At 47.6% G+C, this 25,503-nt stretch overlaps 1 protein-coding gene across 3 annotated transcripts in view; it reads right to left on the bottom strand.

Annotated features, from left to right (window-relative positions):
- Positions 1-25,503, bottom strand: part of LOC133082912 (cAMP-dependent protein kinase catalytic subunit PRKX) — an 82,131-nt gene that overhangs the window by 30,324 nt on the left and 26,304 nt on the right. For all 3 annotated transcript variants that reach the window (XM_061179595.1, XM_061179593.1, XM_061179596.1), the window contains exon 2: positions 16,723-16,891. In XM_061179595.1, coding sequence (XP_061035578.1) covers positions 16,723-16,891 — 169 coding nt within the window. The remainder of the gene's footprint in view (positions 1-16,722; positions 16,892-25,503) is intronic.

The raw sequence follows: 25,503 nt of genomic DNA, 5'->3' as shown, positions 1-25,503 counted from the left end.
TCGTGTTACATGAACAGGTCATGTTAAGATATATCTCTAGGTAAGAGATGATCATACTACGTGAAGTAAGACAGAGAACGACAAATACCATATGATATCACCTACATGTGGAATCTAAAATGAGACACAAATGAACTTATCTACAAAACAGAAACAGACTCACAGACACAGAGAACAGACTGGTGGTTGCCAAGGGGGAGGGTGGTGGGGGAGGGATGGAGTGGGAGTTTGGGGTTAGTAGATGCAAACTAGTATATAGAGAATGGATAAACAACAAGGTCCTACTGTGTAGCACAGGGAACTCTATTCAATCTCCTGCGATAAACCATAACGGAAAAGAATATGATGAAGAATGCACATATACGTATAACGGAGTCACTTTGCTGTGCAGCAGAAATTAACACGACACTGTAAATCAACTCTACTTCAATTAAATCTTTTAAAAAAAAGATGTATCTCTAGGTCCATGTTAGGATACTCATATACATGGACAGACGCAAGACACGTGTGTGGACAGATGTTAAGATTTGGTAGAGATCGATGTTAAGATATGTCTATAGGTATTAGAACAGAAAAACCAACACATAAACAGATGATTATTTTGTAAAAAAAGATACATCCCTAGGTAGATGTTAAGATACTCATACAGACGGACCGATGCCCACATCTGTGTGTGGGGCGATGTTAAGACTTGGTAGAGAGCGATGTTATTGGTACAGATACATGTTAAGACATGGCATAGACAGATGTCACGTTATGTGTATAAATACACGTTAAGACCGATCTCTAGGTGGATGTTAAGATACTCGTATAGGTGAACAGATGTCGAGATATGTGTGTGGACACATGTTAAGGTTTGGCAGAGATCCATGTTATGGGTACAGGTACCCATTCCATGTGCTAAGATGTGGCACAGATGATGTTATGTTACGTGTACAGACACACGTTTAGACACGTATAGGTAGACGTTAAGATTCAGGTACACGCAGATGTTAGGATACAGGGAGACACAATGCTGAGGGATGGCTATCCTGTCGATGTGCAAAGGTCTCAGAATGGCCAAGAGTAAATACCAACTTTTGATAATAAACTGGTGAACAGCTTGTTATGGGCTGAATTGTGTCCCCAACCCCCAAATTCATATGTTAAGTCCTCACCCCAGGACCTCAGGAGGTGATTCTATTAGGAAATACGGTCTTTAAAGAGGGGATGAAGGTACAATGAGGTCACTAGGGTGGGTCCTGATCCCATAGGACGGGTGTCCCTATAAGAAGAGGAGATCAGGACACAGACACACACAGAGGGACGACCCTGGGAGGACACAAGGAGGAGAGGGCCGTCTCCACGGTCTCAAAGGGCACCCACAAGCCCGACATCCTGACCTCAGACTTCCAACCTCCCCAAACATGCGCTAATAAATCTGCGGCTCCAGCCGCGCCATGTGGGGTGCTTGCCTCACAGCCGAGCACACTCACAGGGGGTGGGCACACCTCAGGGATCACACCTGGTTCAGTGGCCCCAGGGCCGTCATCAAGACTGCAAACCTCCAGTCCATTCACGATGGCCTCCCAGACGCCTGCTGGGAAAGGTGGCCATTCACAAAACCCCAAAGTAAGAGATTTCTAAGCAACGACGGGTAGGAGATGTCCCCAGAGAGTCAGAAGAGACGCATCATCCTTAGAAAGGCGTCGATTGGCTCTATTCATGGAAGAAAAGGCCGCAGCGAGAAACTGAGGAGAAAAGAAGAATATGGATGCGAGAAGAAGACAGAGTCCTGAATGAATTTTAGAGGTCATGGCAAAGAGGAAAAGCAACAACTACATCCTGGGGAGATACGCACTGATGGGGAAGAAAGTTTGCCTGTAAAGGAGATGTAGATATGTATGGCTGATTCACTTTGTGATACAGCAGAAACTCACGCACCATTGTAAAGCAATTATACTCCAACAAAGATGTTAAAAAAAAAAAAAAAAAGATGTAGAAAAAAAGAGAAACGCTCTTTGGAAGTAAGGGCTCTGTTTTTGAGCGGATTTAGGACACAGAAGCGTGACTGATGCACAAGCATATAAAGGTCCCCCTGCAGGATCGGGACACACAGAGGATGATGTGAACCAACGTCAGGCTACCGTGCCAATGGTACCTGATCCCCGACCCCCCAGCCCGGGCATCTTCTCCGCTCAGGACACTGTGCTGCCCTCCCAGGCTGGTCCCAAAGAGCTGCGTCCATCTGGGCTTCCGTGAACACAAAGGATGCTCGGAGGACCCAGCATCCTTGGGGGGGGGGGGGGGTTGATGCTCAGGGCACCATCCACCAGATGGTCTTGCCTGCTTCCAATAAAATAAAGAAAAGTACAGGCACACCTCGTTTCAGTGTGCTTTGCACACACCGCATTTTTAACAAGTGGAAGGTCTGTGACAATGCTGTTCCGCGAGCAACTCTATGGGCACCATTTTTCCAACACCATTTGCTCACTTTGTGTGTCTGGGTCCCGTTTTGGTAATTCTCGCGATACCTCAAACCTTTTCGTTAGTGTGGCGATCTGTGATTTTGGGTGTTTCTATCGCAAAAAAGCAAGTCACGGAAGGCTCACAGGATGGTGAGCCATTTTTACCAGTAAAGTGTTTTTCACTAAGGCACCCACATTGCTTTCTTTAGACATAACGGTACTGCACACTTAACAGACTACAGTCCAGCGTAAACGTAACTTTGAGATGCGCTGGGAAACCAAAAACTTTGTGTGACTCGCCTTATGGCGCTATTTGCTTTACTGTGGTGCTCTGGAACAGAACCCACCGTTATCTCTGAGATCTGCCTGTAATAAACCGTATCAATATATACACAAAGCATTGGAGGAGACAGTCTGCAATGACCCAAAAACTAGCTGGAAGGAAAATCACAAAGCAATAACCAAGTGTGGCAGTGGTCAGGAAGGTATAAGTTTATGCAATAAATAAAAAGATGGGGGACACTTCCCGGGCGGTCCAGTGGTCAGGACTTGGCGCTTTCACTGCCGAGGGCACGGATTCAATTCCTGGTTGGGGAACTAAGATCCCCCTAAGCCTTGCGGTGCGTGCGGTCAAATATGAAAAAAAAAAAAAAGAAAAAAAAAAGATGGGCTGCAGAGAGGAAAAATGCCCCCCATCGTAGATGTGAAAAACTTTTCTTTGCCGAAGGGAAGCCTTTTAAAAAAGGACAACACACTATTCTTATGTTCAAATGAATGGTTGTTTTGTTAAGCACTATGGTTTCTATGTCTTCGCACAATATGGGCCACGCGTTACAAAAGGCTTTCTCTACATGCGCGTTTACACGTGCAGACTCTTTGCACGACGGGTGCAGTTGGGGGATGACGGCTACCCTCCGATAGGGTTGCTACACATGCCATTCTTTCTCGGTGTTCCTCGTTGATTTCTGTCTCTCGGAGTTAGAGACGGCCCGGGATCCTGTCTGTGAGAAGCACAGTGGCGGCCACGTCTGGGCGTTGCTTTTCTCCCAGTTCCTGACAGCCGTGCGTCTCTGTCCTGTTCCCCTTCTCACATCTTACAGCTCAAAGGCTCAAGATTTGCAGTGTTGAGACTTGAGGGAACACAGGACGCAGGCAGACAGCTTTGGGGTTGCGGGTTGTGGCTATTGCTACTGGCGTGGAAGACAACTTTGCCCCCCCCAAAGTATCTCTTTGGCACGCGGATTATTTCGAGCTGTAAACAATCAGGGCTCAAAGACCCAAAAAAGAAACTCTGACCTTCTCGCTAAGAGCCTAAAAGAATTTAGATGGAGAAGCTGTTCCTGGAATCTCTATCCTCACCAGAGGTGTCTGCCAGTGATACGGGCCACCCGTGGTGGGGAAACAGCAGGGCCTGGAGATCAGGGGCCACCCTATGTCCCATTGTCTCTGCAGGCTCAGCAAACACTTGTTTACCAACCTTTTTCTTTTCCATCTCCAGGTCAACGGCCTTCCTCCCCTCAGAAGTCCCAAGCCACTACCCCAACAGGCTCTTTTGTCTTTAGCTGAAGATGATAGCATTTAAGATGAGGGTTTGGACCATTTTTGTGAGTGACTCCGTTTTCCTGGGTCTCTCCCGTGTGTCCAGGGGATTCAACTTTTCTGTGACTTTCTCCTGTTCATCTGTCTCACGTCCATTTCATTCTTAGACCAGCCAGAAGAGCCTAGAAGGGTAAGGAAAATGTCTTCCTCCCTGACATGGCTTTCTGGAGAAATCGTCTGACCAGACGCCCATCTTCCTTCCATCATTTAAAATCAAGATGGGTCGTTATCTTTGGGCCGCCCGCCCTCCTTCTCTGGTCCACGTACCGATGTGTATGGCAAGGACGTTCCGTGCCGTGATGCTTGAATAGAAGCGCACGGTACCCCAAACGCACGACAGCCTCGCTGTGTTTTGTGGGCGAGCTTAGAACCCAGCCAGGGCTTTGCGGTTCTGACGGGGAAATGCGTTCTAGGGCAGGGGTCCCCAACCCCCAGGCCACGGTACTGGTCCGCGTCCTGTTAGGAACCGGGCCGCATAGCAGGAGATAAGCTGCTCCCCATGACTTCATCTGCCGCCCCCCATCACTCGCCATCGCTCGCATTACCACCTGAAGCCCACCATACACACACACCGTCCGTGGAAAAACTGTCTTCCACAAAACCGGTCCTCGGGGCCAAAAAGGTTGGGAACCGCTGTTCTAGGATCCTGACACCTGACTGGTGAACTTGTACACGGAACCTCTACGTAAACTGGTGACTTGCTGAGTTTCTCTGGGGCAGGGTGGATGGCCAGCCTAGCTAGAACTCATCCGGAAAGGCCTGGTATTCTGGGATTTCGGGGCCGAACTGAGCCCTTAAGAAGACGTGAAACGGTCAATCGTATCTAAGCAAGGGCACTACCATTTTCTACAGCTGTGAATTGGGTTGAAAAGGCAGGAGAAATATACATAAGCCTCTCTCTCCTCTGCTCCAATGCACACACACATGCGTACACACACACACCTGGAAGTCATCAGTGAGCTGCTAGGCAACTCCTTCTTTGCGTATCTTCTGTAACTGCTCCCACACACCCACCATCAGGATAAGCCTGCCCTGACGTATTCTCAACTCTGGAGAACAATGCATCACAAGGTTCCAAGGCAAGCTCACCGCAAGCCTCAGGAGCATCAGATAATGAACAACGCGAGGAGATGAGGACAGGACCCAGATGGGGTTAGGAGGGGGGAATGAGGTAACTTTCAGGGTGGAGCAAGTGAGCGGAGTGCGTCAGTCCCGGAAAACAGCGTGGCTGGACACCAGGTGAGTCGGGAAGGAGGCCAGGGTCACAGTCTCTCTTTCCGTCACCTGGGCTCCAGGGGAACTGCAATTTCACCCACGGGTAGGTCGACCGATATAGGAAGCAACTGAGGGTGAAGTGTCTATTATCCGGCTCCCAATTCCTCACACGTCAAGCCATTCTCGGATACCAGCTGGGTGTCCTGCAACTCAACTCAGTTCTGGTACTGTGCACCCAGAGTTAGCACCAGACCCCACGGGGTAAGGGCTCAGTCCCACAAGACCCCAACGGCAAGTGCAGGTGGCCACCTGTGCTTCTGACCGACCGGCTGCAGGCGGAAGGTTGCCATGACCTCTCCTTGGGTTTCATCTGCTAGAATGGCTCACAGAAGTCAGAGGAACATTTACGCACTAGATCACCGGTTTATTATAAGAGGACCTAACTCAGGAACAGTCAGATGGGACCGATGCAGAGGGTGAGATTTGGGGAGGGGGCAGGGGACCCCGACACCCTCTCCAGGCTGCACTCTCCCCAAATCTCTACATGTTCACCAACACGGAAGCTCTCTGAACCCTATCTTTTTGGGGTTTTACAGAGGCTTCATTACATAGGTCTGATTCACTCACTGGCCATTGGGAAGTGAACTCAACCTCCAGCCCCCCTCCGCTTCCCAAGGTCAGGGTGGGACTGACAGTTCCACCCTCTAATGGTTGGTTCCCCTGGTAACCAGCCCCCAGCCACAGGTGACCAGGGGCTTTCCAAGAGCCACCCCTTTAACCTAACAAAAGACCCCTTTATGGCTCTCAACACTTAGGAAATTTCAAGCGTTTTAGGAACTCTGTGCCAAGAACTGGGAAGAAGACCAAATAAATATTTCTTATGATAAATCACAGTACCACAATCTCAAATATCACAAACAAGGGACAGAGTGGGGAGAACTATACCGACCGATAAAGATGGATGAAGATGTTTGTTCCACAAATATCTAATGAAATCAAACAAAACTTCAACAAACCATCATACCTAAGAAAGCCACTGTATATTAAGCGGATAAGTCATTTTTACCTATGTAGATCACACGCAAAAGTGATCCGTCATCAGCGTGCTTAAGAAGCAATAGTTTTCAAATAAAGGCACCCATAACAAATAGAAATTATGGCTATAAAACAAACACAAATCCTGAGAGCCCTGATGCCACTTTCCTTCTCCAAATCACCAAAATCAAATAAATATCGAAAGGAAGAAAAAAATTCCTCCGATACATCTTTGCTTCAAAGCTCCACCAGTTAAGAGGTTTCTTATATGGAAAGAATTTGTAAAGAGCTGGGTATTATTAATGATCAGAACTAAACAAATATTCAAACGGTTCCTGACACCACGATTCCAAAAACAGTTACAGCCATCGCTTGGTGTCTGTGGCTGATAGGAGGGAGTCCACGTGACCACAGAGGAATTAAACTCTTGAGTTCAGAAAATCAGAAACAGGATAAACTGCATCAGCCAATCTGTTCATCCCGCCATTCTCATCAGCTGCAGGACACTGTCTTTTGCACCGAGTCTATAAAAATAATAAAAGTTTGAGGGCAGAACGCAAGGTTTATCACATCGCTACGAGAAAAGCACGCATGTAGTGGACCTAAAAGGCATGGGACCCACGGTTAGCATCACCGAGCAACATCTCCAATAACTCATGATCACCCGTCTTTATTGACCTCACCGCCCACTGGTTTTCTCTTTGTTTAGTGGATACATCTGGACAAGGACCCACTTCGGGGACTTCCCTGGCGGTCCGGTGGTTGAGACTTCGCCTTCCAATGCAGGGGGTGCGGGTTCAAGCCCTGGTCGGGGAACTAAGATCCCACATGCCTCGCAGCCAAAACACCAAAACACATAAAGCAGAAGCAATATTGTCACAAATTCAATAAAGACTTAAAAAATGGTCCACAAGAAAAAAAAAAAAAATCTTAAAAACAAAAAGGGACCCACTTTATACCCTGCAATGTCCTGTCTTGGACACACTGGAAAGGGCATCTCCCGTTTGGCCTGTCATGAGCCTTGTGGGAAGCAGGGGAACCGCCTCTAAACACCGAACACAGAAGGGGGGTGTGTCCCAGCAAGATGGGAAGGGTTGGCCAGGTGTATCTGTGGTCAAAGGAGGCTGGGGACAGACACACAGGGAAGTTGGAAACTGAGGCACCAAACCCTGGAGCTGTGGACGCACCGTAGAGAGTCTGCATTTTGTCGAGGGCAGGAAGGAAAGTCATTGATGGGACTGGAAAACAAAGGATGACAGTTGGGTTTTCATGTCAGAAAGAAGCCCCAGTCTCCAATCAAGAGTGGGTGAGCCCTGGGGAGGTGACGGAGATGAAAGAGAGGGGACCCAGATGAACAGGGGACCCAGATGAACCAAGGCGGACGGACTTGGGAGATGTGATTTGGAAGAGGAAAGGGCAGGCCTGGAAAAGATGAAAACTCTAACTCGAAAAGATACATGCACCCCTGTGTGCACAGCAGCACTATTCACTACAGCCAAGACATGGAAGCAACCGAAGTGTCCATCGACAGAGGATGGACAAAGAAGATGTGGTACATATACACAATGGAATACCACTGGGCCATGAAAAAGAATGAAACAATGTCACCTGCAGCAGCATGGATGGACCTGGAGATGATCATACTACGTGAAGTCAGTCAGACAGAGAAAGAAAAACGTTATACAATATCACTCATATGTGAAATCTAAAAAGTAATAGAAATGAATCTATATACAAAACAGAAACAGACTCACAGACACAGAAGCATGGATGGACCTAGAGATCATCATACTGAGTGAAGTAAGCCAGAAAGAGAAAGACAAATACCACATGATGTCACTTACATGCGGAATCTAAAATATGATACAAACGAACTCACTTACACAACAGAAATAGACTCACAGACACAGGAAACAAACTTATGGTTACCAAAGGGGAAGCGGGGGGAGGGATTAAAAACTAGGGGTTTGGGATTAACAGATACACACTACTATATACAAAATAACCAACAAGGACCTACTGTACAGCACAGGGAACTGTACTCAGTATCTTATAATAATCTATAATGGAAAAGAATAGGAAAAAAGTTTTATATAAATATATAAAACTGAATCACTTTGCTGTACACATGAAACGAGCACAATATTGTAAATCAACTATAGGTCAAAGAATTAAAAAAAAAAAAAAAGGAAGAGGAAAGGGTAGAAGCCCTGGTTAGAGTGAACACAGAAGCAAAGAAAAGGAAATCAAAAACAGTGCCCAGGGCTGGGGGGGGGACCCAGGAGCTGGAAGGGCCATTTGGGGGGAGTCCAAAGGAGGAACTGATTGGAGGTGTGGGGCAAAGAGGAAGCTCAAGAATTCCTTTCCAGCATGAGGACCCTGAACTGCCTGCAGAGACATCTGGGCAGAAGGGACCAGGCGCCAGTTGGGTGGATGAGTCTAGCTCGGAAGGAGCAGGTGTGAGTGAGAAGCTGAGCCTAGGAGTCTAGAGTGTCTAGTGTGCAGCAAGCGTGACCACAGTGCATGATTTTGGGAGCACGTGCACACAATCACGCACGTCCGTCCCCTGTACCACGTCCGCTCCCTGGTCCTCCCCACCTCTACCTTGCATGGCCCAGCTTCTCTCCAAGGAAAAGCTAAGAGACCTCCCTCCCTTTCTGTACGCCCTCACCCCTGCCCTGCCTCCTGGAACGCGTCCACCCAAAATGCCCAGGAGGGATCTCTATGAAGCAGAGTTAAAAACAGTGAGAGGCAAAAAAAAATGTGTACAATATGCTGTAAGGATGCCACACTCTGTGTGTGTGTGTGCGCATCCGCACAGAGCTCTTTAAGCACAGGGAGAAGGACAGAAGGCATCATACCGAACTGTCAACATGGTGACCTGGTGATGATGGAGGGACAAAGGAAGAAAGAAAAGGGAATGAGGCAAGCTGAGAAAAAAAAAGAAAAAAGAAGAGCAGAGAAGAGAAAATGCTTAAGCACTCTCCATGGGCAGGAAAGAGAATGAGATGTCGAAAATGCACTCAAGGAGTTGAAGCAGGGACTCAGACGTCTGTACACCTGTGTTCACAGCAGCATTACAACAGCCAAGAGGTGGAAGCAACCCAAGTGTCCATGGATGGATGATGGATATAAACAAATGTGTTCCAGTCACACAATGGAATATTACTCAGCCATGAAAAAGGAAGGAAATTGTGATACAGGCTACAATGTGGATGAACCTTGAGAACGTGATGCTCAGTGAGAGAAGCCAGACCCAAAAGGACACACAGTGTGTGATTCCACTCAGAGGAGGTCCCTAGAGTTGTCACACGCATCAAAAAGTAGATGGTGGGGCTGGGGGAGGGGGAGGGGGACGCAGTGTTTCATGGGCACCATGAGTTCCAATTTTGCAAGATGAAAAGGTTCTGGAGATGATGGCTGGGATGGCTGCACGATGTGGATGGACTTAATGTCACTGCATTATACACTTAAAAATGGTCAAGATGGCAGATGAATGGATAAAGAAGATGTGGCACATGTATACAATGGAATATTACTCAGCCATAAAAAGAAACGAAGTTGAGTTACTTGTAGTGAGGTGGATGGACCTAGAGTCTGTCATACAGAGTGAAGTAAGTCAGAAAGAGAAAAACAAATACCGTATGCTAACACATATATATGGAATCTAAAAAAAAAAAAAAGGTCATCAAGAACCTAGGGGCAAGATGGGAATAAAGACACAGACCTACTAGAGAATGGACTTGAGGACACGGGGAGGGGGAAGGGTAAGCTGGGATGAAGTGAGAGAGTGGCATGGACTTATATACACTACCAAATGTAAAAAGGCTAGCTAGTGGGAAGCAGCCGCATAGCACAGGGAGATCAGCTCGGTGCTTTGTGTCCACCTAGAGGGGTGGGATAGGGAGGGTGGGAGGGAGGGAGATGCAAGAGGGAGGAGATATGGGGACGTATGTATATGTATAGCTGATTCACTTTGTTATAAAGCAGAAACTAACAGAGCATTGTAAAGCAATTATACTCCAATAAAGATGTTTAAAAAAAAAAGGTCAAGATGGTAAATTTTATGTGAGGTACATTTTACCACGATTAAAAAATTAAAATTGAAAAAATGTATTCAAGAGAACATATTAATCAATTATTCCATAAACAGCCAAAAAAAAAAAAAGTGGCCATCGTTGTCAATGACTAGGAACACAGCTGCAGAGACGTCAGCTCTGAGCTCAGAGAGGCACTTTCCACCTTTGATTATCGTCTTTTATTTGCAAAGTCTGCAGTGAGCACCTCCCCTATGGCATTTTAATTAACTTAAAAGTCAGCCTCATTTAGCTGGAGACACCTAACTTTAAAGTTGGTCACAATTTCTCCAGATGCTGCCGTAAAGCTGGACTTCTGCCATGAAAAGGAGAAAATGGAAAGCCACTCATGTCACCCTTTCTTGAGCCCCATCGCCCGGCTCAATCTGAGGTTCTGGAACATCCCTTCCACTTTCCGAACCGGCTCCATGGTAACCAGCAGCCCCCACCCCGCCCCGCCGAGGTGACCTGAACTTGTTTCGCTGTCCCCCACCCCAGGGTCCCCCTGTTGTGGTCCCCAGGGGTCCCAACACTCGGTGGCTCCATCTGATGTCTTCCCAAGGACGACCGCTCGCTCACTCTCTCTTCCGAGACGGCTCCCTGGAAATTGCCCCACCTGAAACGCTCTCTCCCGTCCAACTTCTCAGGTGTGTGCCAGGCCAGTACACCGCTGTGGAAGGCGGGGAGGGGGTGACCTCGTGCTCTGCCCTCGCACCCCAGTCCCCAGCTGAACGCACAGGGAAGCGCACCCTCCGAGGTACCCGGGCGCACAGTGTGTCCATCTAACCTCCCCAGAGGTGCCCTGGGGGCCCGTTCCCATCTCCTCCTCCTCCTCCTCTGACTTACACACCAGCATCAATGCTGGAGCTCCCACCCAAGTCCAGCCTTGCGTCCAAGCTGGACTCAGATTCCTCCCCATGTCCCAGCCTCTTGGCTGACCCGTGGCCCCTGCACCAAGAATTCCCCCCACCTGTCAGCCAACAAGTGCCTTCTCCTTCTGCGAGATTCTGCTGCAGCATCCTCCGCGGCTTAGGATCTCCCGCCCCGAAGGGCTGACGATTCCGTCCTTGCCAACCACGCTGGGATCTACCAGAGCCTCATCGGGAACTTCAGTTTCCCTCCATCAGGAGAATTCAAACCTCCCTGTTATAAGCATCCACCTTGCCCCACCCCCCAAAATGCAAAATGGACATGTCATTATGTTTGAACAAACAACAGAACAAGGAATTGGGAAGTGGCTGTGTTCCTTCTGTCACAGCTGTCCCTTGCAGGCGATGCTGAAAGAGGAAGGAGAGCTATTTCTGGACTTTTGCTTCTGAAACTCAAGTGCAGAGGGGTCAAGGGAACTCAGAACAGGGTGTTCTTTCCTCCTGAACTATCAGAAAAGCCAAGGAACAGTTTTACTAACTACCCGTCCCTGTGCCAATGGAGATGCACACCAGACTCAAGTCTGTGGGCAGGAAGAAAGACCTTGCCTTTAGGCTATGGGCTTGTCCTCTCCAGACTAAGACCCAAGTTCCTCTACGTGGAGACCCAAGCTGTCATTTCGCCAATAATGAGAAGGATGTGTCCCATGGGTGATGGACCTCTTGAGTTCTTTCATACCCAGACCTGTAGGGGAAAGCCAATGAAACACGGCTGGCTAGCTGGGTCTTCTACTGCACGATGAGTGACATGGCACTGGGACTGTCACTGAGTCCAAAGGCTCATCACCAAGGCTAAATGATGGAACTCCACGTGCAGGGGCTGGGACGGGAAAGTGAGAATGGACCCACACCCACCTAATCTCTCTGTGTGCCTCTGTCATAGGCGTTATCAACCAACAAGCCATCCATCATTCCACCCATCCATCCATCCGTCAACCTATCTATTCGTCTACCATCTGTGTATCCATCCATCCATCCATCCACCCACCCATCCATCCATCCATATCTACCTATCAATCTATTTATCACACTATCTCTTTCTATATCACCTGCCTATTCATCCTGTCTTCCTTTCTTCCTTCCATCCATCCACGCATTCTATCTATCTATCTATCTATCTATCTATCTATCTATCTATCTATCTATCTATCTATCTATCTGTCTATCTAGGCAGTGGTCTGTAATCAGGACTATTTCACTCCCTGGGACATTTTTTGTCAATGTCTAAAGACATTTTTTGTAATCACACCAGGGAGGGAGTGCTCCTGGCATTGAGTGGGTAGACACCACGGATGCTGTTAAACCTCCTCTACTACACAGAAGAGCCGCCACCACAAAGAATTTCCTGTCCCCAATGTCAGTGGTGCCCAGGTGAGAACCCCTGTCCTGGATCCCATCAACTCTAAGATGCCAGCAATTTCTATACGCACAAAGGGCGGGGAGCAGACACAGGGTCATGGTCTAGGAGCAGGACACAAGCCTTCCTCCCCGGGAAATCTTGACTGTGTCACAATCCTTCTACACTGAGTTTGTCAGCTCTTCTAAAATTATCTCTACGCTGGTTGAACTGGCCTTCAGGATGGCTTTATCCCAGAACAGAATGCATTCTCTGATGTGTATGTAATGAACGTCCTGGCCGACTTTCAAAAACGCAACCGGTAGCACTTCAAATACCGAACGCTGATAACACCGTGGGCGAACTTGCCAAATCGTTCAAGTGGGAGTTGAAACTTGAGTCTCTGTTCGGCGTGATACCCGGGATCATCAGTATTCCATGTGGCTTCATGTGAACGCAAGTAAGGCTCACTCAACGCTTCTGGATAGTATGAAAGGCAGATGTTGGGAGAAGCAACTCATTTCCAAGAGAAACTGCACAGCTGGGGGGATTCGATACCTGCTTCCCTCGTGGTCTCTCCCCACTAAATCTGGTGCTCTATCCAGTGGCCCTGGGCACCCTACTCCCCCCCGTTCACGGGGCTGGTCAGATACAGCGCTCTCCCCCTGTTACGTGTGGGGCACCTCTAGAGCCTGCTGACCCTGGATCAATTTAATCCCAGTTTTCAAACACCGCCGGGTCCCTCAAGTGACAACGCACAGAAAACTTCCAAAGGCTACAAGTACTTTATAATAAGACCCCCGTGCACTGAAAGACCTGCACTTAGCAAGTCACTAAGTAGTAGTGTCCACCCCAAAATCTATATGCTGAAGTCCTAACCCCCAGGACCTCAGCATGTGGCTGGATTTAGAGATGGCATCTTTAAAAAGGGGATGAAGGTGAAATGAGGTCACTAGGGTGGGTCCTGATCCCGTAGGACTGGGGTCCTTATAGGAAGACGAGGCCAGGACACAGACACGCAGAGGGACAGCCTTGTGGACTAAAGGACCAGGAAAAATTCCTGCCTCTTGGCCACAGCACAGCTGGACCTGACATATAAAAAGACCACATTCAGGTGTGCCTGCACCCAGTGGGCTGTATGGCAACAGGAATATCAAGGTAGCAAAGAGCCTGTCAGAATATGGGGCTACCGCAGTGCAGAGAGATCACACTCTTGAAAAGAGAAAACCCGATTTAGATAACCTGGGGTCAAATTCCATCCCACTGAAACTAGGGCTTACAGCCTTGGTGATGGAAACAATTTAGGTACTTATCCAAAAGCAAGGAACATCGGAATACAGAATCTGTGTCCCTCTGGACTCGGCAATCTACTCTACCTGATGAGGAAACCGCCTGATTAGCTGTCCAGGAGTAAAGGAAGCAGAGTTATCTGACTAAAGCTCTGTTTTTCATGCTCCTTCTTTTCCCTATTCCCTTTTAACTTCCCAAAGCTCAAGGATTCTATCCTGGGGACTCCTCTGACATACTTAGAAAGCATCCCCAGAGCCCATCACCTAGGCTGGTCCCCACTCCAGGAGACGACGGGGTGTGTGTTACTTTGCTGGGGCTGCCGTAACAAAAGACCACAAACTGCGTGGCTTAAACAACAGAAATGCATCCTCTCGTAGTTCTGGAGGCTAGAAGTCCAAGATCAGGGTGTTTGGGGGTGGTTCCTTCTAGAATCTCCAGGGAAGGATCCATCCGAGTTTCTTCTATAGCTTCTGGTGGTTGCCAGCAATCGTTGGGGTTCCTTAGCTTGTGGCCGCATCACCCCCAATCTCCACCTCTGTCTTCACGTGGCCTTCTCCTCTCTGTGTGCCTTTGTGCGTCTTCTCCGCTTGTTACAAGGACACCCATCACATCGGATGAAGAACCCACCTTACTCCTATTAGACCTCGACCTACATCTTGATTACACCTACAAAGAAAGACCCAACTTCCAAATAAGGTCACATTCACAGGTACTGGGGGTCAGGACATCAACGTATCTTTTGCGGGGTGGGGGGGGCGGGGGGGGGACGACACATAACTCAACCTACAACAGGGTGGAGTTCCCAGAATGGAAGCCATCCCCCAAGATTCCCTATAGCATCACACTAATGTTTCCAGGGGGACGTGCCTGATCCCAGAAAATACGCGATGAGGTGAACTCAGCATCCCCGCCGGGCGCTCGGCGGCAGCCCCGCCAGGCGCTCGGCGGCACGCCCACCGCCCACGCACAGCCCCGGAAAGCGCTTCTCCCACTGGCTTCTTCCCTATTCTCCAAACTTGTGTCTTCTCAACACCCATGTCTCAGACTTTTCGTTTTCACCATCAATTCCATCTGCTTTTCTTCCATGTTCTCCTAATTTCACCGCAGACACATAACAGATCACGCCACTTGGTTTCCAGAGCGAACCGGAACCCAGCGGCCAGGTGCCCCGTCTTCCTGGGAAAACTCAGACACAAAGCACCCTCGGGGACACACCCTGGGGTTCCGGCTGGAGACTTCCTGTATTTGGTAAAAGCCCAAGACCATTCTCCTAAATCACGTGAGAATGACTTGGCAACAGATAAAGGAATCCACATCTCCTTCATAAAATGTGTACTGAAAACCCTAGCAAACTGAAGTCTTCACCCAGAATCACTATTTCAGTTTCTAGAAGAGACACCAGAAGTAGAAGCTTTTCCTCTCTCCAGAAGAAGATCTACACGCATGAGATTTCCACCCATCTTCCCACCACTTCCCAGCGAAGAGGAGACTCAGACTGAACAGGGAGGCGAGGGGGCGCCGCTGCGCCCGCTAGCTTTTTTTTGTTTCGATTTTAATGACTCAACAGCATGAGACTCTACTGACCCGTCCACACGGGCCCAACACGGCCTTTGGGCTTCATAAAAGGAAAGTAAGACAAGAAGTCAGCTGCTTCCCTTCTGTCACCCACCAAACATGCCACCCGTCCCTGCTCCGGGTGACACGCTGTTTCGGGCCCTGGGGACACTGCTCCAGGTGGCTGTCAGTTGACAGGTGTTATCGCCCTGCCCTGGGGCACACGCAAGATGCTCCAGGAGCAGGGTGGAGGCGCCTGTCTCTGTGTACAGGCAGGTGTATTGCAGAAGAAAGGCAGGTGAAGGAGGCACCACAGGGGGGCGGGTGGCCCTGGGGTGACAACATGGATGGCAACTCCCACCTTCTACTGCAGGTCACTTTCCTGGGATGATGGAGGGAAGAGCGTCTGAAAAGAGACGGAGCCAGAGGCAGAGCCAGAGGCAAAGCCAGAGCCAGGGGCAAAGCCAGAGCCATTTCTAGGACACTGAGCCCCTGGGGTCATTCCCTGCGGATTTGTCAGCAGAGACGCAGATCATCGGAGGGTCCTGCGGGTGGAGGGATCACTACGGCTGTAGTTAAAGCAAAGAACGCCTTGAAAGAGGCAAGTCTGGGAGGCCAAGAACAGCTGGGCACTCAGGCCAGAGAGGGGGGCCCGCACCAGGCTGGGCTGGGAGGGGTCGGGGGCTGAGAAGGGGCGTGAGGAAGGCGGGGGAGGAGGTGGGAAGCGGTGGAAGGCCCCCGGGGATGGGGACGGAGAGCCCTCTGTGGACGCCCACACCTGTGGCCCCTGAGTGGGAAACGGCCTTACCCTCCGCCAGCAAAGAGCGTGGCAGAAAGAGGGATCCATTCGGTCCATATTGGGCACCTTCAACTGGAAGGTTCTATGAGGCATCTACATGGTGACACTGAACGGTCAACTAGAAACCCAAGAAAGGATGTGAGTGAGTAGAGGCGAGCCGGTGACTGAGGTCCCAGGAAAACCGACTGGTCAGGCTGCCCAGGGAGCTGGGGCTGGGAGGAGGGGACAGAGCCTCTGGCGGGGCCCCAGGTGCCCCCGGGGACGCGCGGCTGGTGCAGGGGGGCGGAGCCAGGCGTCCCACCCTGGGCAGGCACTTGTGGGAACGGCGCCTTTCCCCGCGAGATCGGGAGCTGAGATGTCTCAGGAAAGTGTGACCCGCCGTGACCGCACTCCATCCCGCCTCGCGCAGGAAAATCCACCCGGGGTCCGGGAGAAGGGCACTCACAGCTTGACCAGGAAGGGGTGGCTGACTTCCTTCAGCACGGATTTCTCGTTGTGGACGTGCTGCTCCTGCTTCAGGCGGATGACATCCGGGATGCTCATCACCTTCAGGGCGAAGAAATGCGTGCTCTTCTTCTCGCGGACCAGCTGCACGCGGCCGAACGTCCCTGTACCTGCAGTGGGGAGAGGCGGTGTCAGCACCCACGGCCCCCGGGACGGGAGACCAGCATCCCGGCGGCTCGGACAACTCAGTACCGGGCGATACACCTGGTGCGAGGGCTGGGTGACAGGCACCTGTCTGGAACGGTCAGTTGAATTGATACACACACAGGATCACTTGCCCCCAAACTGTTCTTTAATAGGGGCGACTGGCCATCCTTTCTGCAAATGAGTCATCCCAGAGAAAACACACACACAAACACACACAGGGAAAGGCAGAACGGAAAAGGATGCTAAATACACTCCTTCAATGTGTCTTTTTCTTTAGGTTTTCTAAATCAAGACAAGACATAGAAAATAAACTTACGGTTACCAGAGGGGATAGCAGGGGGTGGGGAGAGATAAATTAGGAGTTCGGGGTTAGCAAATACACACTACTATATATAAAACAGGTGAACAACAAGGACCTACTGTATAGCACGGGGAACTCTACTCAACATCTTATAATAACCTATAATAGGAAAGAATCTGAAAAAGAATAGATGTGCATATATATAACCGAATCACTTTGCTGTACACCTGAAGCTAACACAACATTGTGAATTAACTCTACTTCAATTTAAAAAATTGGATTAAAAAATAAATCAGAAGATAACTCTTTCCATGAAAAACTTGTGAGTATCCCTGCCAGGTTCCTATTTAACCCACGAAGCCCTGTATGAGAGGCTAATAAACTCAAAACTGTAGTACACATGTTGGTGATTGCCACCGTCCTGTTAAAAAAAAAAAAAAAAAGGCTAATTGTAATACAGCCCTCCTCACAAGCTTCTTCCTTTAACCCATTAATGCCAGCTAAACGCACTTAGTGTTTCTGTTAAAACTTGCCAAGGGTTAGAATCAAGTGATGCAGATACTAACAGAAAAATTTAAAAAGTGCAACCACTACAAACATGAAAGGAAATCAACAGTATAAATATAAAAGGAAATCAAACCCTCCTCATCCCCTGAGCCTCACTGTGGGGTGGGGTCCAGCTGCTACCCCTCCCCCAGGCCTGCAATCACTTAAGGGACCTCTGAGACTAAAGATCCAAAGGAATTTTATCTACGGCCAGAGAAAAGGTAAAGTTGGGAGCAGAAAAATGACATCTGTACGTGTGAGCCTCTGAAAGCTTATCCAAGACGGCTGTCCTTTCTGCCCCTGTTTATCGAAGAAATAACGCAGAGGAAGGGCTCTCCCAGGGGAAGAAGGTGTGGAAAACGGCCAACGAATTGGGGCTCCCTGGCTGGAAAAATGGTAATCAACATGATGAGAAAGCAGGACAAAAGGAATTCAAGGATGGCTCGAAGAGGAAGAAGACCTTCAACACAACCATACGGCCACCTTCTCCTCTTTCATAGAATTGGGAATGCCATTTATGGCACATGGTAACATGGAGAGGAAAACAAAGTTACACCTAAGCAATACATTTGCGGGGAGGGCATTTTCTACAAATTAAAATTCTCAAGCTGCAAAATAAGTAAGTACATCTACTGGCTTACGCAGCTGGGGTGAGAGACATTGATAAGTCACCTTGGCTTTTAAAGGAAGTTCCCAATTGTGAATATTTTATTATTGCGGAAGTAGAAAGTGATGTACAAACATGAAGGAAAGAAACTGTGCCAGAAGAAGCAAATGATGAGCCCCAATACATTTTTTAAAAGTACATCCTCATCAAAAGATAATTCAGAAGTAAAAACAGAACTGTATCACAGTTAGGCAGTGCCGTGTTGACAAAGTTCTGTGGAATCAGATCAACACAGAGAGGCATGTAGGGAAAGGGCTCTGAGGAGAGTGAACTGATACAGTTTAGGTGTTTTCATGAGAACGCTGGTGTTTCCGTTTGGTAAAGGGCGCATGAGTGGGAACCGAGGACGTGCGCATGGCATCTAGTGCAAGTTTTGCCTTTGATTTGATCTATGAACTCAAGGCAAACAAATTAACCCATTTGGACTCATATTGTTTTCATCTCTCTGATAGAACAGGTAGATTACTATATAAACGTATCAATTGTCTCGCCACACGCTAAAATTCTAATGATGAAAAGAAAGACAACACAGCTATGACTCAACAGATTTTTTTTTTTTTACATTTCTGCCCGCAACATCTTTTAAGCTTGCTCTGAGCTGTGTGTGCCGTAAACACTGAGAATCAAAGCAGAGTGCCTGCAGTTCAGAGACGGGGGAAGTCCCTCAGCACCGCAGTCAGATTACAGGAGGATATAGAGACACCACCTTGTCAAAGGTAGATGAAACCAGCACGCTGTAATTTTTAAGTTGATCGGCTTTAAAGCACTGAAGACAAAAACAACATTCAATGGTGCTGGTATGAAGTTGTTATTGCAGTAGAAAGAAAAAGGACAAACAGCTTTTCCTGCTTGGTGCTGGCAGGCTCTCCAATATACATCCCCAGCTCTCAATATCTCCCATTAGACAGTAGAAAAGTCCGTCTTTTAGCTTTGTTGCAGGTAAGGATGGTTACATGACCCACCTCTGCCCAATAAGAGACGAAATGGAATATTCTTCAGCGTAAAAATGAAGGAAATCCTTGTTGATTCTCTATTTTATATATAGTAGTGTGTGTATGTTAATTCCAAGCTCCTGATTTATCCCTCCCCCTCACGTTTCCCCTTTGGTAACCGTAAGTTTGTTTTCGAAATCTGTGAGTCTGTTTCCGTTTTGTAAGTAAGTTCATTTATATCATTTTTAACTAGATGCCACAGATGAGTGACAGCATAGGATCTTTGTCTAACTTACTTCACTCAGTGTGATAATCAACTACACTCCAATAAAATGAAAAAACGAAGGAAATTCTGCCACTTGGGACATCACGGATGAGCCTTGAGAGCATTACGCTAAGTGAAATAAGGCCAACAGAGAAAAACACACACTGTATGATCTCACATATATGAGGAATCTAAAAAAAGGCAAACTCATAGAAACAGAGTCGACCGTGGTCGCCAGAGGTGAGGGGTGAGCGATGGGGGGAATGGATGAAGGGGGTTAAAAGGTACAAGGTTACAGTTACAAAATAAGTAAGTCCTGGGGATGTCAAGTACGGCAAGGTGACTACAGTTAGTAACACTGTATTGTTTTGTTTTGTTTTTTAACACTGTATTGTTTACCTGAAAGCCGCTAAGAGAGTAGATCTTAAAAGTTCTCATCACAAGAAAAAAATGTGTAACTATGTAAGGTGATGGATGTTACCTAGACAAAGTGTGGCGACCACTTTGCAACATATACGAATATCCCATCTTTGTGCTGCACACCCAACACTAATACAATGTTATACGTCAAACACATCTCAATAAAACGGGGGTGGAAAAAAAAACTATTTCTCAACGACACTCCAATAAAAATTTAAAAAATAAAGGGGTCACCTTGAACACAAGGTATCTCTTTACTGTGAAGTCACAACGGGGGGGGGGGGGAAAGAACTGCAGAGTGCGGTGTGGGGAAGTGCAGAAAATGCATTTCGCGTGGTCAGAAGGGACTGACCTGCCCTCTTCCTCAGCCCCAAACCCACAGACTGTCCCGAGAGGAGGGAGGTCACAGAGGGACCACGGGAAAGCCTTTGCCCTGCAGACTCCAGGTAAAAAAAGCGACGGCCTTATTTTGTCTTTGAAAACCCATAATGTAAATGAAGCAGATGGAAAATCAAAGAAACTAGGATTTAAGTTTGTGTGGGTCATTTTAAGTTTCCTGGAACTGAAAACACCTGGGGAAAATCCATACAGAATGAGGACAGTAAGAGTAACGTGGGGGCTTCCCTGGTGGCGAGAGTCTGCCTGCCAATGCAGGGGACACGGGTTCGAGCCCTGGTCTGGGAAGATCCCACATGCCGCAGAGCAACTGGGCCCGTGAGCCACAACTACTGAGCCTGCGCGTCTGGAGCCTGTGCTCCGCAACAAGAGAGGCCGCGATAATGAGAGGCCCGCGCACCGCGATGAAGGGTGGTCCCCGCTTGCCACAACTAGAGAAAGCCCTCGCACAGAAACGAAGACCCAGCACAGCCATAAATAAATAAATAAATAGATAGATAGATAAATAAAAAGAGTAACGTGGAGTGCCAGGTAATTACAAAAGGAGAAAATGTAAACCACTCTGGGTTTTATTTCGGGGTCTGGGGGGTCAGAGGGGTAATGACAGAAATGATAGGGGGGCCACTCCCTCTGACTTCACCCTCCATCCCCCTCTGGTCTCCCCCCTTTTCCCGCAGCATGTCCTACAGAAAAAATCCACTAATGGACCAACACGCCAGAAAGCTGACACCGCTCATCTGGACCCCTACTCAACCTCTGTGCTGGGAGGGGACCCACAGTGGGCCTGGTCCTGTTTGGGTCACCTACACACAGTCTTTCTAACTCTCCTCCCACCAGTTGAGGGTTGAATTGTGTCCCCCAAGAGATAGATTCAATTCCTAACCCTGGAACCTGGGAACAGGAGCTTATTTGGAAACAGGGTCTTTGCAGAGGTGATGAAGTGAAAGGTCTGAGATGAGGTCCTCCTGGATGAGGGTGAGCCCTAAATCCAATGACAGGTCCTTCCAAGAGACAGAAGAGGAGAGACACAGACACAGAGGAGAAGCCACGTGAAAGTGAAGGCAGAGATGGGAGGAATGGGGCCATGAGCCCAGGGACGCCTGGAGCCCCCAGAAGCTCGAAGAGGCAGGAAGGACCCTCCCTGGAGCCTCTGGAGGGAGCTTGGCCCTGAGACACCTTCATGTCAGACGTCTGGTCTCCAGGATTCAGAGAGGATGAATGCCTATGGTTTTAAGCTTCCCAGTTTGGCGGTAATTTGTTATGGCAGCTCCAGGGGTACAAATTCAACCAAGCAATGCAAGGATTCTTCTAGCATCCTTATTATTTAATCACCTAATACTATGTGTTCATGTTTTTGCATACAGAACCCAACAGGATTTTTACTTATCTTCCTGTCTGAGAACACGTTTGGAAATGAAAACTTACATTTTTCAAATACCCCAACAGGGATCTGCTCAAGTCTTTTGATACACTGATGTGGTTTGGGAAATCTGGGGAAATTTAAAGGCCAACACTGAGGACACCACACTCAATTGTCTTTGTCCAGATAGTTGATGAGGAGACACTCCAGGGAAACAATTAGAATTCATAAAAAGAAAAGCCAGTCTGTTCTGGAAAAGTGATGAACTTTCCAAAAGCTTATCAAAAGAAGCATGCAAACCATGAGCCTGCTCCAAGAGAGAACAGGAAGATAGCTAATAATAGCAACATTTTCTGGGCAAAGGAAACATTGCTGGGTTTCTGCTCCGGTGGGGTAAGCCCCTTGGGTGTCCTCACCAGGCACACGCCCCTGCCAGAAAGGGGAATTTCTCTTGGAGACTCTGAAACAGGAAGTTTCACCAGAAAGACAGCCAAATTCCACATTCCCTTTTATGAATTGCATTTGTATCTCATGTTTTAATTACTGGAAGTGAGAAGATTCCTCCTCTTACAAAGGATTTTGTAAAAGTGTATATGCATAGTGTCTCCTGCGAAAAATGGACATAATTAAGCTTACTGTTATGACACAGAAGTCTGGCTTCCCAATGACTATTTTTTTTATCCTTGAGACTGCAGCAATCAAATGAAATATGCAATACCCTTCTATCTTTTTCTAGATACCTCTGACAAAATTTAACCTTGAAGAAACACCCTGCTTTTTTATTACTTTACATCGTGGAGACCATCGGCAGTGACGTTATCTTACACACTTCCGTCTTGTGCTTTAAGGAAAAAAGACTCCACAAGAAAGGACGTATCCACTCTTTGATGATGAAAGGGGTAGAAACAAACCCTTTGAGGACATGTTTAAGGAGAACATTTATTTCACAAATAAAGGAAAAGACAACTTGAAATAACAGGACCATTATAACAACCCGCAGAGCAGAATCAAGATAGAAATTCCACCAAGGTAGAAATTAGCAAAGATTGGTTAAATGTGCAAAGGGAGTCCTGTACATAAAAACCGTATTTCCTGTGTTCTGTTGAAAATTAGGGAACTGAACCATTTTTTAATCTGACGAGAAATCACTTTTTCTTTTCTTCCTGTTTCAGAGATTCAGAAATAGTACTGGTTCCCTAAAAATGACTGAGTTCATGCTTTGAAGGGTCTGCTCTAAATAGGATGAAGTCTGGGGGGAGGGATAAATTGGGAGATTGGGATTGACATATACACACTACTATATATAAAATAGATAACTAAAAAAGTCCTACTGTATAGCACAGGGAGCTCTACTCAATACTCTGTAATGGCCTATATGGGAAAAGAATCTAAAAAAGATATATGTATATGTATTACTGAATCACTTTGCTATACACCTGAAACTAACACAACATTGTAAATCAACTCTACTCCCATAAAAATGTCAAACAATAAATCAATAAACAGGATGAAGTCTCGTCCACACAGCAAGGGAGGGGCAGTTATTCGATTATGCAAACAATTCTTAAACACACACACACACTTTCCATGCTGGGTCCATGCTGGGGATGAAACAATTCTGAACAGGAGGTGCCACGGCTGCGGGGATGGATTCGGGGGTCTGAGATGTCAAGACCTGTCTTTCACATTTGTGGGCCGAATCCAGCAATGAAACGCATCAGCTTCATCCTTCTAATCCATTCTTTACCCGAAGATCCCAGGGTGGCCTCCCGGGTGTTACCTTCTTACAACGGATAAGCACCTTTTGGACCCAAAATCAAAGCTCAGATTTCGTGCAGAAAGCCTTTCAATTACCTCCACTGTTACCCAAAGAAGGCCCACTCGGGAGATCCTATAAAGCCAGTTCTTGGTTTTAACTTCGTCCTTTGTTTACGGAGGATGTTATCACTGGGGGTCCCAGAGGAGGGCACGTGGGGACTCCCCTCTGTGGACTATTCTACAATTTCTCCTGCGTCTTCAACTACTGAATTAATCATCTTAAACTATTTCATAATAAAAAGTTCTTTTAAAAAATCGCGTCTGTCGTACACCCTAGAGGATCCTATGCCCCACGTGACCATCTTCAAGAAGCCCTGTGTCCGAAATCCATAGATTCCAGATTTGACCAGAGACACTTTGCTAAAGGCATCGGTAGAGAAGGACCGATTGTACCAGCTCACCTGCCTTCTTTTTCTTAACCTGACTGTATCCCCCCCACCCCTGTCAAAAACAGGAAGGAACGGATACACAGATACGTGGACGGATAGAAAGAATGGAGAGATGGATGAAGGATAGACAGATGACAGATAGATATGGGCTTTGTAAGCCTATTTCCCAAAGAGGAGATAAAACTTCATCACGATCCGCCTGACAATTACCTGTAATCTCCATCTTCATTTAGTTAACAGCCGACGCAACTTTAGGACAGTCCAAACCACTCCGTCAAACCTTAAAGCACAGAGAGCTGGGAAGAGGATTAAATACACCCGTCAACCGGCTTCTGACGTCAAGAAACCTCACTCCCGAAGACTCCTGGGATCTGGATGCCAACTAATTTCAACTCACTTCCCACAGCTGTCTGATAGAGAGAAACCTTTTTTTGTTTAATATTTATTTTAGTTATTTTATTTTTGGCTGCGTCGGGTCTTAGTTGTGGCATGTGGCGGGCTCCTTCGCTGCGGCGTGCGGGCCTCTCTCTAGTTGTGGCACGAGGGCTCAGTAGTTGTGGTGCCAGGCTTAAGTTGCTCCGCGGCATGGGGGATCTTAGTTCCCCAACCAGGGTCGAACCCACGTCCCCTGGATTGGAAGGCGGATTCTTAACCACTGGACCACCAGGGAAGTCCAGAGAAAACTATTTTTTTTAATGGAACTATAGATAATTTACAATGCTGTTAGTTCCAGTTTACAGCAAGTGATTCAGTTCTTTATATATATATATATATATATATATATATATATATATATATATATATATATATTTTTTTTTTTTTTTTTTTCAGATTCTTTTCCATTATAGGTTATTACAAGATATTGAGTACAGTTCCCTGTGCTCTACAGTAGGTCCTTGTTGTTTATCTGTTTTATATATAGTAGTGTGTACCCGTTAATCCCAAACTCCTAATTTATCTCTCCCTCCCAAGACCCACTCTCCCCTTCGGTAACCATAAGTTTGTTAGAGGTAAAGCTTTTTCAGGGGAGCATCTCATGATCACAAAGAAACCAACTGCAAGAGTTCTTAGTATGTATCCACCCCATCCTGAAACAGTCTGCACCCGCCCCTCGTATATTGAGCATGATCATACCCCAACGATAACGACGATTTTTCAATACCTGTTTACACTGGTAGGAAGGGAGGTGGGCTGAGAAAGAGCTGACCCAACCACCTCTCATGAAAGACCTGCCTTACTGGCCATCCCACCCCCTGCATCCTCCACTTCTTTGTAACCTGCCATCTCTCTTGAAGCTACGATGCTCAGTGTGCCTTCCACTGGGGTATCCCAGATGCTAACAACACAGAACCAGGCACGGCCAAGGGGAGAGAGAGTGCGGGTGGAGGAGCCCCAACCTTCCCTGAAATGCAGGAGAAAAGACAGCCGACAGGCCAGTGTTGGGTGGAAAACTTCCACAGGAGCAGAGCTTCCAAGAAAGG

The sequence above is a fragment of the Eubalaena glacialis genome, chromosome Y, assembly GCF_028564815.1.
Source record: "Eubalaena glacialis isolate mEubGla1 chromosome Y, mEubGla1.1.hap2.+ XY, whole genome shotgun sequence".
Classification (NCBI taxonomy): Eukaryota; Metazoa; Chordata; class Mammalia; order Artiodactyla; family Balaenidae; genus Eubalaena; species Eubalaena glacialis.
This window is presented reverse-complemented; position numbering and strand designations above follow the sequence as displayed.